General features: G+C 30.3%; 2 protein-coding genes across 2 annotated transcripts; one reads left to right on the top strand and one right to left on the bottom strand.

The window, feature by feature from the left end:
- The first annotated feature begins 1,187 nt into the window (after positions 1-1,187).
- LOC132752155 (putative nuclease HARBI1) lies at positions 1,188-5,001 on the top strand. Its single transcript, XM_060742446.1, has 4 exons — positions 1,188-2,746; positions 3,136-3,356; positions 3,598-3,705; positions 4,614-5,001. Exons 1-4 carry the CDS (start codon positions 2,252-2,254, stop codon positions 4,774-4,776), a joined length of 987 nt encoding a protein of 328 aa, XP_060598429.1. The 5' UTR covers positions 1,188-2,251; the 3' UTR covers positions 4,777-5,001.
- A 183-nt stretch (positions 5,002-5,184) lies between these two features.
- LOC132752161 (uncharacterized) lies at positions 5,185-10,002 on the bottom strand. The gene is made up of 6 exons (XM_060742451.1): positions 9,656-10,002; positions 7,116-7,286; positions 6,626-6,752; positions 6,187-6,258; positions 5,860-5,907; positions 5,185-5,564 (listed from the first exon to the last, which is right to left on the bottom strand). The coding sequence occupies exons 1-6, from the start codon at positions 9,918-9,920 to the stop codon at positions 5,468-5,470; spliced, it is 780 nt and encodes a 259-aa protein (XP_060598434.1). The 5' UTR covers positions 9,921-10,002; the 3' UTR covers positions 5,185-5,467.
- Between the last annotated feature and the right edge of the window lie 1,623 nt (positions 10,003-11,625).

Consider the following 11,625-nt stretch of genomic DNA (forward strand, 5'->3'; position numbering starts at 1 on the left):
GGATAGTTAATTCGCCATTTTTGTTGAATACACATTTTCCTGGCCACAATTTTAAGGTTTTTATAGAAGAATAATAAAGGGCGCATAAAAAACAATTAGTTCAAAACAACTGCAATTTGTCCACTTACTATTACATTGAGCAAACATTTCATTGATTTTGATATTAAATTTGATCATTCTTTTGATTTTCTTAACTATTGACTTTTATCTATTCTGTCATTCAATATTTTTCAAGCACATTTTTAGCAAATTTAAGCACTTTTTAAGTACTTTTCAAGACAGTAATCAAATTCAAGGACTTTTAAGCACTTTTTTACAAATTTAAGCACTTTTTAAGAAAAGGACTCAAATTTAAGCACTTTTTAAGACTGTACGAACCCTGATATATTTAAGAAATAATATATCCCAAACAGTGATTTTATCAATCAGCATCAAGAAATAAACGCTGCTGTACCTGATATTAGCTAAATTGCTTCTGATTTGTTTCCATATTTATCTTCAATGCATTGCATTTTTAGTGGTTACAGCTGAGACTTTGTTTTTTCATAAACAAAGGAATGGTACTGAATGTGGCATGAAGAAATTTTGGGCATTTTATGTTACACTCCATAGCTTCTGTCTGTTCTTCCATTAGCAAATTGGCTTAAGTATAAGTTAAGTTGAATTTGGCCCATGGTCAAGAAATTTCATATAATGATTGTTAATATTGAGTGGAAGAGCTCTTTTGATTAATTGGGTCAAAGGTCAAGGTAACTATTACCTTAAAACTGAAAATGGTTTCCTCTAAATTACTAGAGTATTGATCAACCTATTGCTGTAAAATTTCATAAGATGACCAGTCATATTCAATACATGACCCCATTAAATTTTTGGGGTAACATCATCATTATCTAGAAATGTGTCATCGTGCCATGGATGTCCCCGCATGCAGAAAAAATTTCAGATGTTATAATATTTATTTCCAAATTTGTTTGCACAAATTCATTTTTTTCATTTTAAGTTCAAAGCCCTTAAAACTATTCAATGTTAACACAAACCATTTTTATACAAAGTTCAAGGCACTGAAACTATTCAGTGTTAACCTTTTGTAAATTGCATATTGCATATTTGTAGCTAAAATAATGGCTACATACATTTCCACAAAGGTATGAGTGCTGAAACTGCAAATTCAATTTTTTTTCCAATATTCAAGAAAGATAACTTTGTTCAAAATCATTGAACCACAACAAAATTGAAACTTGAACTGCTTATCCCTAAGATGTATCTACATGTCAAATTTGAGTTGAATGTGTACAACCATTAGGGAGATAATGAACGGAAACTTCAAATTTCTGATTTTTTTTTCAAAGTTCAAGAGGGATAACTCTGTCAGCTATCATCAAACCATGACTTAAATTCGAAATTGACCAATGCATTCATATGACATATCCATATCTTTAATTTCAGTTGAATATGTACAACCGTTAGGGAGATAATGAATGGGAACTGAAAATTTTTTTCAAAGTAAAAGGGGCATAACTCTGACAAAAATCATTGAACCATGACCAAAGTATAATGCTCCACTTAGTGGTGGCCATATAACAATTGTGTTTAAGAGCTTGCACGCATGAAATCTATTAAAACAAGACTATATCAATTTTAGAATAGATCCATTTTAGTACTTGTGCCCTTCTTAAAAAAACATTTTATGTAAATTTGTAGAGAATGATTTCAGTTGAACTTTGTTAAAATCTGTTCTGTGAGAAAATATTTTGTTGACATAAATCATTGACTGTCAACAGACATCATGTCATAAAAGAAGCTAACATATGAATAATTTATGCTCATGTGAGCTTATAATGGATACATGAACAGCTATTATCAGGACAAATATGTCTGACTGATAATGTTTTTATTAAGGATATTCAAATATAACAATAACAAAAGTAACAATTAACTTCAATAGCAATGCTTACTTGATATAAGCATGTAAAACATCATAGAAGTATACATGAGGTGAGTGTTACTATTATTTTCCAGTAATTGTTTGATAATTTAGTATAAATTGACTCTTATGTTTATTAAACACTTGGAATTGGCTTTTTAACAAAAATCATTTTAACTATTTTCCACTGTCTTTTATATTTATAAATTGAACAGAAAGTAATGAAACTGTATTAAAAATTGCATTTAAATAGTTTTTAGTTCTAAATAAATATCTTTGATTGCCCTTACATCTTTTTTTATTCAAGTCTTTTTTTTATTACAGATAATGGCAAGACGACATTTTAATCCAAGACCTGATATATTGGAAGACCTTTCAGACTTTGAAATTCTGCAGAGGTATAGATTGAACAAAAATGGGATTCTTTTTTTAAGTAAAGAGTTGTCGCATGTAATTGAACCGAACACTAAAAGAAATCATAGTTTGAGTGCACTGCATAAGATCTTAATAACATTGAGATACTTAGCTTCAGGTTCTATACAGCTTAATTATGCAGATGTGCATGGAGTTTCTCAACCCACAGTTTCAAGAGTTATAACTCAAGTTGTTGATGCTATATTTGAATCTGACCTAAGGAAAAGATTGATCAAGTTTCCTACTTCAATAGAGGAAATAAAAACTGTAAAAAGGGATTTTTACGAAGTTGCAAATTTCCCAAATGTTATTGGTGTCATAGATGGGACACATATTCAAATTCAGTCACCATCTAGAGAAGAAGAATGCTATGTTAATAGAATGGGATATCATTCTATAAATACTCAAGTAAGAAATGAATTTTTGTGTTCTTTTGGTTAATAAAAGACAGTATTAGAATAACACAATCACAATTATCTAAAAATCAATAATGTTGGAACTGCAAACTATATATTTCATTACAATGGATTTTGAATGTTTCATTAAAGCGATCATTGATAGTTTATCACAACAACCAAGATATATGTCTGTTTGTCTGTCCTTCAATCTGTCCATTGAACCTATAACTTTTTCAATTTCTGATCCAATTTTCATTAAATCTTATTGACACTTAGTCTGTTTTAATCAGTACACAAATAATGTGAGGTTATTTTCTATTACATGTATTTAAAATATTTAAACTTGAGTACAATTTAAACATAAGGCAATAAATAATATTGCAATTTTCTTATTTTTAGATTGTATTTGATGCCAACTATAAAATAATTGATTTGGTAGCTAGATGGCCTGGAGCTACACATGATAGCAGGATGTTAAGAGAAAGTGGTCTCTACAACTTTCTAGATGGAAACTCTTTGCCAGGAAACAATTATTTGTTAGGAGATAGTGGCTATCCTTGCAAACGCTGGCTTTTGACCCCATATCTAGCCCCCCCAACCTGGAGCACAGTTGATGTACAATAGGCATGTATATTTAAATGGAAATTTAAAAATTAAATCTTCAACAATTAAAAGTGAATACAATTAAATACATTTAACATTGCTGTTTTTAAATGATAGCATTTTTAAAGAAAAAATTTCATTAACCTCAAGTGTAAACTCTTAATTCCATTTCCAATAATTTAAATTAAAGTGTAAATATAAAACTCTTAAAATACATTTGAAATAATGTATACTAAAAATGAATTTCTATTTCTAAAGAGCACACAAAAAGACTCGCACATTGGTGGAAAGAGGGATAGGTATACTAAAGAGAAGATGGGGAGTTTTACATGGAGAAGTTAGACTCAACCCAATCCAAGTGTGCAAGTAAGTCTAAAATTTGTACTATTGAAAAGTTATAGAAACATACTTGTTGCTTTGTGGTATACTATCTGTGTTTTATGAAGTCATATCAATTAGATTATTGACAAAAATACATTAAATAGCAAACAATAATAATCAAGCAGACACAGCTACTCATTATGCATTTCGACAGATTAAATTGTTATTGTTATAGATTTTTTCTCTCTCACTTTGTATTACATTAGGTCATTACTGATATGCCTAAGTTAAAAATATCTTTACATATAACATATTCATATGGTGTTGCCCACAAATGTTCACATGAGTGTTTATTGTCATTATTTGTCTCATGTTTTGTAATTGCAAACTGGGAATTGTAAATATGCAAACTGGGATATATATTCAATAAAACTTAAAACTTTTCCATAAAAAATTACAAAGAAAAGATAAATATCAAAAATTCAATTATTTGATGGTCATTGTCATTTAAAGCACAATATTTTATGTCACACAAGTGTTGTTATGTCCACTTATGAATCAGATCAGTACATAATTAACACTGTTATGACAACTTAACCAAAATTCAATACTTTTACAGTGTAGATAAATTAATTGACCTACTTTGACCGTCAAGGTCATTTCATCTTATAAAAATTTCTCCTTATAAAGGTTGTTTTGTCCAAGTATGAAAAAATCCATTGATTGATTGCAAAGTACAGCCAATTATAGCAATAATCAGTGAAAATAAAATAATTTGACATTCAAGGTCAAAGTCTACTATATTTGAGTCTGATATACATTCAGGTCCCGAGCTAAGAAATGTTGTATCTTGATTCACATGAAATGCTTTTTTTTCCCGAATATTAAATTTAACATACATTTGATATTCGTAAGAACATAATCTTATATGGTGTTTTACATTAAATTTTCAGAGTAATAACGGTTTGTGGAATTCTACATAATGTATGCCGATCAATGAACATTCGGTTATTGGATGAAGTGCCAGCCACTACTACTGATCAAGGAGACCAAGCATTTCATGGCCCACAAGAAGGCTTACGATACAGAGATGCAATAGCTAATCAATATTTCTAATAAAACTTGATATATACAGAAGTTTAGCCATTAAAAAGTCCATTCATATGAACATATATAGAAATAATAAATATGTTTCTATGTTTTATATAAGTAATAAAAAAGTATAACATTTTGTTATCTTAATGTATACAGCCCCTGACTAGCATCAATTTTGTAAATTTTCCACAATAATATTCTATATTTAATATTTATATTAATGAATTGTACTATATTCTGGATATAATTACAAGAAAATACAGTAGTTTATCATCTTGTTTGGAACAAATTTGACAATTGAAGTATAACTAGTGTATCAGAAAAAAATTGCCTTGCCTTGGATTTGAACCCACGCCTTGTTGAAACTTGTGTCCTCATTGAAAATGAATACTCTTCAGAAAGGATATTCTGCATTAGGCTTCCAATATCAACCTTGCAAATTGACTGGGTAAGATTTTCCAAACATATTATCAACATACAAATAATGTTTCTCAGTGCAAACCTATGCAGAAATTGTCTTCCTTTTTATATGAGAATATAATACATTAGTTAGACTATTCTTCTTATAAAGTTAAAGCAGACCTAGATCTATGACAAGATGAATATCTTAATTTTCAGGAAGTGTTTTTAATAATCTAAGTTTATTGTTTAACCATATAAATTTCAAATATCTAATAAGGGGCTGTATACAGTGCTTTACATGTAGAATGCACTATTGTTCTTTGCTAAAAAGTGATTCATAGTATTTAATTTGCAGTCTAAGCTTCTTCTTCTTTAACTCAAGAAGTTCTGGGTCACAGTGACAGCAACTGAAATTATGAAGAAAAAACTTGTACTTAATACAGAAAACATTTTTAGATCACCTTTCTTGAAAATCTAATAAAAACATTAATTTAATGCTTTTGAAATTTGGATCTTATCATGCAACATTTTCACTTAAATATAAAAAAGAATGGACAGACAGAAGACCACTTCAGTTACTATTAGTTTTGATTTATCTCTATTCATGTTGTTTAATAATATCATTAATTTCGTTAATTAATCACTTACAAATTAGAAGAATCTTTTTGTTTAACATCTTTTATTTATAGTGCTAAAGTTTACCATTTTGTCTCTGTGTTTTTCCTCTTACTTGTGGTTGAGGATTCATGTCTGTCAAAATTAAAAAAATACAAATGTACTTATATTTAATTTCTTTGAAAAAATATATCATGCAATATAATTAAGCTATTTTGCATATTGTATACCTGTTTAAAATAAAGTGTACACAAGGATTGGAGTACTATGATTATATAACTCAACATATTTGTTTAAAAATGTGTGGTAATCAGGTCAAAGTAACCAAATATGGTATTTTGAGACACTATAATAGTTAATACTTATATTTGCATTTATGTTACTCATTTTGTCAAATTCATTTTTTATACACACCTGGGGATGCTTTCATCTGAATGATGTGACACACTACACTGTATAACTGAATTTGTAGTCTCATCTGAACACCTGTTTAAAAATAATATAGATGTTGTTTGTTTTTTAAAGCTTAAAATTGTCAAGTGTTAGAATGGTAACCTCACACTAATATTGGGACTTCTTTAACATTAATGTTAACTTTTTGGCTGATTTTATGCAAACTATCATAAAAATGCTGATTAACATGTTAAGTGACTAACTTGTTAATATGTAGATTTATTAGGTTGAACCTGAAGGAAAATGCTGTATTGAAATATTTAGTGGAAAAGTTAAAATGTAATTGGAAGTTTATGAGAAATCAAATAGTCTAGCTTTATTGAAACATAAGTGTTGAATGTTTTTTATATAAGTTTGAAACAAAGCTATGTATAGTTTATCAAAGAAATATACAACTCACTTTGAAAGTTGAAAGTAGGTTGAATCAAATGATTCATCAACCACCCCTGTGACATTGATGCTGTCCTTTCCTATGACATCCATTATTGCTTCTGTCAGCAGTGTGTACTTTGGTGTTTCACTTCCACCTTAAACATGTTAGATGTCTTAAGGATTGTATCTAGTTTTTTTTTAAATTTTAGCTACTATTTTTTCAGTCAATTTATCATAAACTGCTTTGTTATAAAGTTTATCAATATGTAAGATAAATTAGGCTTCTTATATTTAAAATCTTTACAAATAGAACTAATAAATTGATTCACAAAATTTATGTAATATTGATAATATTAGTGACTGTAATACTTAAATACAGAATTTAGTTAGGTGAACCGAGACATGAAAACATTACATATTTTGTGCAATTTCTGAATTAAATGATTTGGTCATAATTGTAAACCATACATAGAGACATACATGCATATAGTCATAAAATAAGTGTTTTAAAATTGTACCTGTCTGACTTCTTTTTCTCAGATAATCTGAATAGATAGCCCTGTGTTTGGCAGTGAGATTCTCCCATTTTTTTGAAAGATCCTGTTTACTGCGAACACATGTGGTAGCATTTGAGTTGAAGTCCTTCTCTATAGCAGACCATATTTCTTTTTTTGTAACACTTGTTATTCCTGTGACATATGAATAAATGTTATATGTATATAATTTCAAATACATACATGGGATAAGTATATAACCTGTTGTCATTTTGTTATATTTAAGAAATGTTTTCACTTTTTATTTGCCTTCAAAGTTTCAACCCTTCTATTTTTCTGTTATTTGTGAAAAGTAATATTTTCAATACTGAAAATTAGTGTAATTAACACATTGACAGTTTCAAAGGCAAATTTATACTTTATTGAAGTTTGTGAAAAGATCAACAAATAAAGAACGGTATTATCTTTTGAGAATTAGTTTTACACTTTTATTGATTTACATACAGACTTTTTATTAATAGAATTTTTACATTGAACATTATGAAAAGTGTTAATGCATGTATTGAATATTGAGGGTAACGGTCCGGGACTATCAAAACCTGACAACCATCAAACCCAGACAGCCCCAAAAGTGCCCTATTCAGTTTTCATCTTTGTGTAGTGGTTGTCAATCAGTCAGCCCGCCTTTTTATCAACAATAAATGCATGTTTCTTCTATAATTTTGCAATTAAATTAATTTTAATTTATGCAAATGTTAATACTTAAATGTCTATTCAAAGACTGTTTTTGCTTTGAAAATTTGGAATAGTGCATTACTTGACCATAACCATTTGCAGTGTAAACAATAAATTTTGAATAAATTATCCAAAACTTCAGTATTTGCTACTGAAATATTGTATATCGTGTTAAAAATAAAAACATTTAACACCATAGCTTTTATCTGGATTAGATCAACGCCATGTAATATATGTCCGGATACATGGTACTGCAATGTGGACCATTTTTATACCCTCCTCGACAGGACTCAAATTGAGTGTCATCATACTCAGATATAAACAAACTTCTTCATTAGTTAACCAAACTGTACTATGTCAAATATTTAGATCTTTAGCTTTGAAATTCAGAAATTTGCACATGGAAGAATGTTCAAAGTGTCTGATTGATGGTCCCGACCAGTGTATGTCACCGTTACAGTTACAGCTAAACAAAACACCATTATAAGTTTTATTGTTGTTGATTAATCAAGGTGTAGTCCTATAAATTTGACATAGATTAGAGATATTTGGGCTCCTGGGCTTGACCGAAAAACTATAAAAGCTTGTATAACCACTGATATTATATTGGACTTATCAAGGTGCTCATCAACACTACTTTAGAATTTATCAAATATTGTTCATATACATATCATCATCACGTATCCCGGGACAACCAATATTCAATCAGTTAAGCTGTTTTTAGCCAATAATAAATGGAAGGGGAAATTATACTTTAAATTTATTTTAGCTATTAATGCATCTATTGACACTTATTCATTTTCAGGTTGGTACATTTTCAACAAGTCTTGATCTTTCTTAGAAATTCAATAAAAACAATATGACCCAATCTGGTTACTCCCAGGAATATTTTAACCTAAATTCAAACAGCAGGGTAATCACCATGGAAAATTTGTTAAAGATAAATCAGGGCCACTAAAAATTGTAGAAAACTTCACAATAGTCTATTCAACAATTTTCAACAGTTTTTTCAAGAATTTAAAAAACTTACACTAAATGTTATAACATATGTACAGCACAATGCATTGGTATGACTACTGTTAATGTGTTTAAAAAGGCAGTTAAAGGTGTCACTTCTTAGTACGCTATTTGGGGTGCAAAATGATAAATGCATCAAATCTTTACAGCCATTTTACCTTCCCCACTTTAAAATATTAGCAAATATGGAAACTTGTCTAGATCTGCCAGCTGGTATCGCTAACAAAACAATTATTCTACAATTATTCTACAATCATCACATGAAAAAATTTGATAACAATATAAGATTTTATTAATAAGGACCCCTGTGTAAAGTCTGATGAATATTTAGTGATTCATCATATAAATAAATGTTTTAAATACACCTTTGACTGAGGTAAATGGTAAAACTCTTTTGCCAATACTTTATAAAAAATTAACTTGCTAAGAAAAAATTTTACCACTATTTTAAACAAGTGACTATATTGATATAGTGAAAGTTGGACAATTTATATTGTGTCACTTAAAACAAACAGTTTCTTATTGTTTTTCTGAAAACATCTGACAATTAATCAAGTGTGGCATTTCTGCAAGTTTTGAAGTTAATACAACATGTGACTTTGTGCAATTTAGTCAGGCATGACATCCGTGCCACAGAATTAAGAATGTGTTTGAATTTAGGTTGTGATTGAAAATTGGTTGTTTCGGGATACTGACAGACTACAAGTTATAATTCATTAAGCAGAGCCAAAACAACAAGACATGATTTTTAGAAATTTTATCCAGTTGATATAGATCTATTATTGATATTTACATACAAAAATAATCCTTACTGTCATTGAATTTGTGTTTCAGAACTCGGTATCTACTGATACCAAAGCTCTCAACAGTTTCTCCCATTAAATGAGCCAGCAAAACGCAATCCTGTTCGGAAAAATTCTGCGCCCTTTGTTTCTTGGAGTCCATGATCCCTTCCATGATACCGTCTGCTGTCAAATTTGACATTTCTATTTTTAGCCGAGGGAAATTCCGAAAAATCGTTGAACATGTGAAGTCAACAAAAACGACATGTTTTTGAAGCATAAGATCCTCGAACATATGCCCCAAACCATGTCACTAGTGTTGAACCTCCATTTCCTGAAATACCGCTGTAAAATCCGTAACATATCCGCTAATAAATCCTTTCAATCAATTCCCTGACTCAATTTCCAAAGTCAGTGTCCGCCATCTTGGATTTTCTCTGGCAGTCGGTTAACACGGAAAGACCGATGAAATTTAAACGAAATTTTTGACTTAAGGATTTTTTTCCCTTAAGATTTTTCTTACCTAAGAAAACACCTTAGGTGATATTTAAGGGAAATATCTAAGGAAATTTTTACCTTAGGGAAATTATTGGACTTAAGGATTTTCTTCCCTTAAAACTTAAGATTCTTTATGAATACGGCCCCTGTTGTAGATCAAAAATTTTCAAAATGCTTGTGTAGGAATTAAAAATTGAACTATACTTTTGGTAAAAACAAATGTTAGCTATATCGTGTCCACTACTAAGAAACTCGTGGCCACGACTTAGTAAATCGTGGCCACGACTTAGTAACTCGTGCCCACGACATTGTATCTCGTAGCCACGATTTAGATATCTCGTAGCCACGACTTAGTAACTCGTGGCCACGACATAGTATCTCGTGGCCACGAGTTAGCCATCTTGTGGCCACGACTTATTAACTCGTGGCCAAGACTTAGTAACTCGTGGCCACGACTTAGTAACTCATGGCCACGACATAGTATATCGTGGCCACGAGTTAGCTATATCGTGTCTACTACTAAGAAACTCGTGGCCACGACTTAGTAACTCGTTGCCACGACATAGTATCTCGTGTCCACGAGTTAGCTATCTCGTGGCCACGACTTAGTTACTCGTTGCCACGACATTGTAAAAATTGAAAAATTACTCATTTTAACAGTTTACTGTTCTAATTTTATATATGTGATAAATAGAATTTTATATTATATTCGTGTAGATTCAATACTAAATTTATTAAACGAGTTGAATAAAACAATATTATGCTCGCCTTAGGCTCATATAATATGATTTTATTCACCTCGTTTAATAAATTTAGTATTAAACAGGCCGGGGAATATTCCCGATCGAGCTATATAGCTCGTTTGAGCTATAATAGCCCGTTCGGGCTATAAAAAGAACAAAAGAAAGTGTCAAATGTCCTTTGAAAAAAACGACTATCCGAAAGCGCATATCCGAAGTATACCTAAACTACTCCATGTTGCCTAACACTTCGATACGTGACATTGATAAACACAAGCAGCCTCCGACATGCTGCGCCCACACATATAATGTTGGGAGAATATGTAAATTTATCTTTTTAAAACGTCACCTGCATGTAAGTAACTCTTATTTCTTCGTTTCGTAACTTGAAATTTCACTGGAGCCGCCCCGGAAGTGAATGAAAAAGACCGACCGAATTATTTTATCAAAATATTGTTGTAATCATAATCAGCATCTGAAGCCGTCTAAAAATAGTAACAAACGTACAGTGTGTGTCAAAAATAATTTCCAAATTTTAAATTCATGTTTTCTGAGGATACTTGTTACACAATTTTTCGCCAAATAGCAATTCGGTATTTTAAAAATTGACTACTACTACACGTGAATTTCGTGCAGCTTATATACCGAGGTGTCCATAATGGTAGGTTGTGAAATATGGTATACCTTCTTCCTTTGGTTACATCGTTAAGAATTATCGTCCTCACTACTGTCATCTGAAATATTTAATTCTTTGTATTTGCT

Source organism: Ruditapes philippinarum, unplaced genomic scaffold (assembly GCF_026571515.1).
Source record: "Ruditapes philippinarum isolate M1 unplaced genomic scaffold, ASM2657151v2 ctg95_1_1_1_1, whole genome shotgun sequence".
Taxonomy (NCBI): domain Eukaryota; kingdom Metazoa; phylum Mollusca; class Bivalvia; order Venerida; family Veneridae; genus Ruditapes; species Ruditapes philippinarum.

Bases quoted from the DNA above. Each gene is read 5' to 3' on its own strand.
- LOC132752155 (XM_060742446.1), top strand. From the start codon at position 2,252: ATGGCAAGACGACATTTTAATCCAAGACCTGATATATTGGAAGACCTT. The intron at 2,747-3,135 runs GTAAGAAATGAA...TCTTATTTTTAG, and splicing joins ATCATTCTATAAATACTCAA to ATTGTATTTGATGCCAACTA. The intron at 3,706-4,613 runs GTAAGTCTAAAA...TTAAATTTTCAG, and splicing joins AACCCAATCCAAGTGTGCAA to AGTAATAACGGTTTGTGGAA.
- LOC132752161 (XM_060742451.1), bottom strand. From the start codon at position 9,920: ATGTTCGAGGATCTTATGCTTCAAAAACATGTCGTTTTTGTTGACTTC. The intron at 7,287-9,655 runs GTAAGGATTATT...CATATGTCACAG, and splicing joins GAAACACAAATTCAATGACA to GAATAACAAGTGTTACAAAA. The intron at 5,565-5,859 runs GTAAACTTTAGC...TCATAATTTCAG, and splicing joins AAAAACACAGAGACAAAATG to TTGCTGTCACTGTGACCCAG.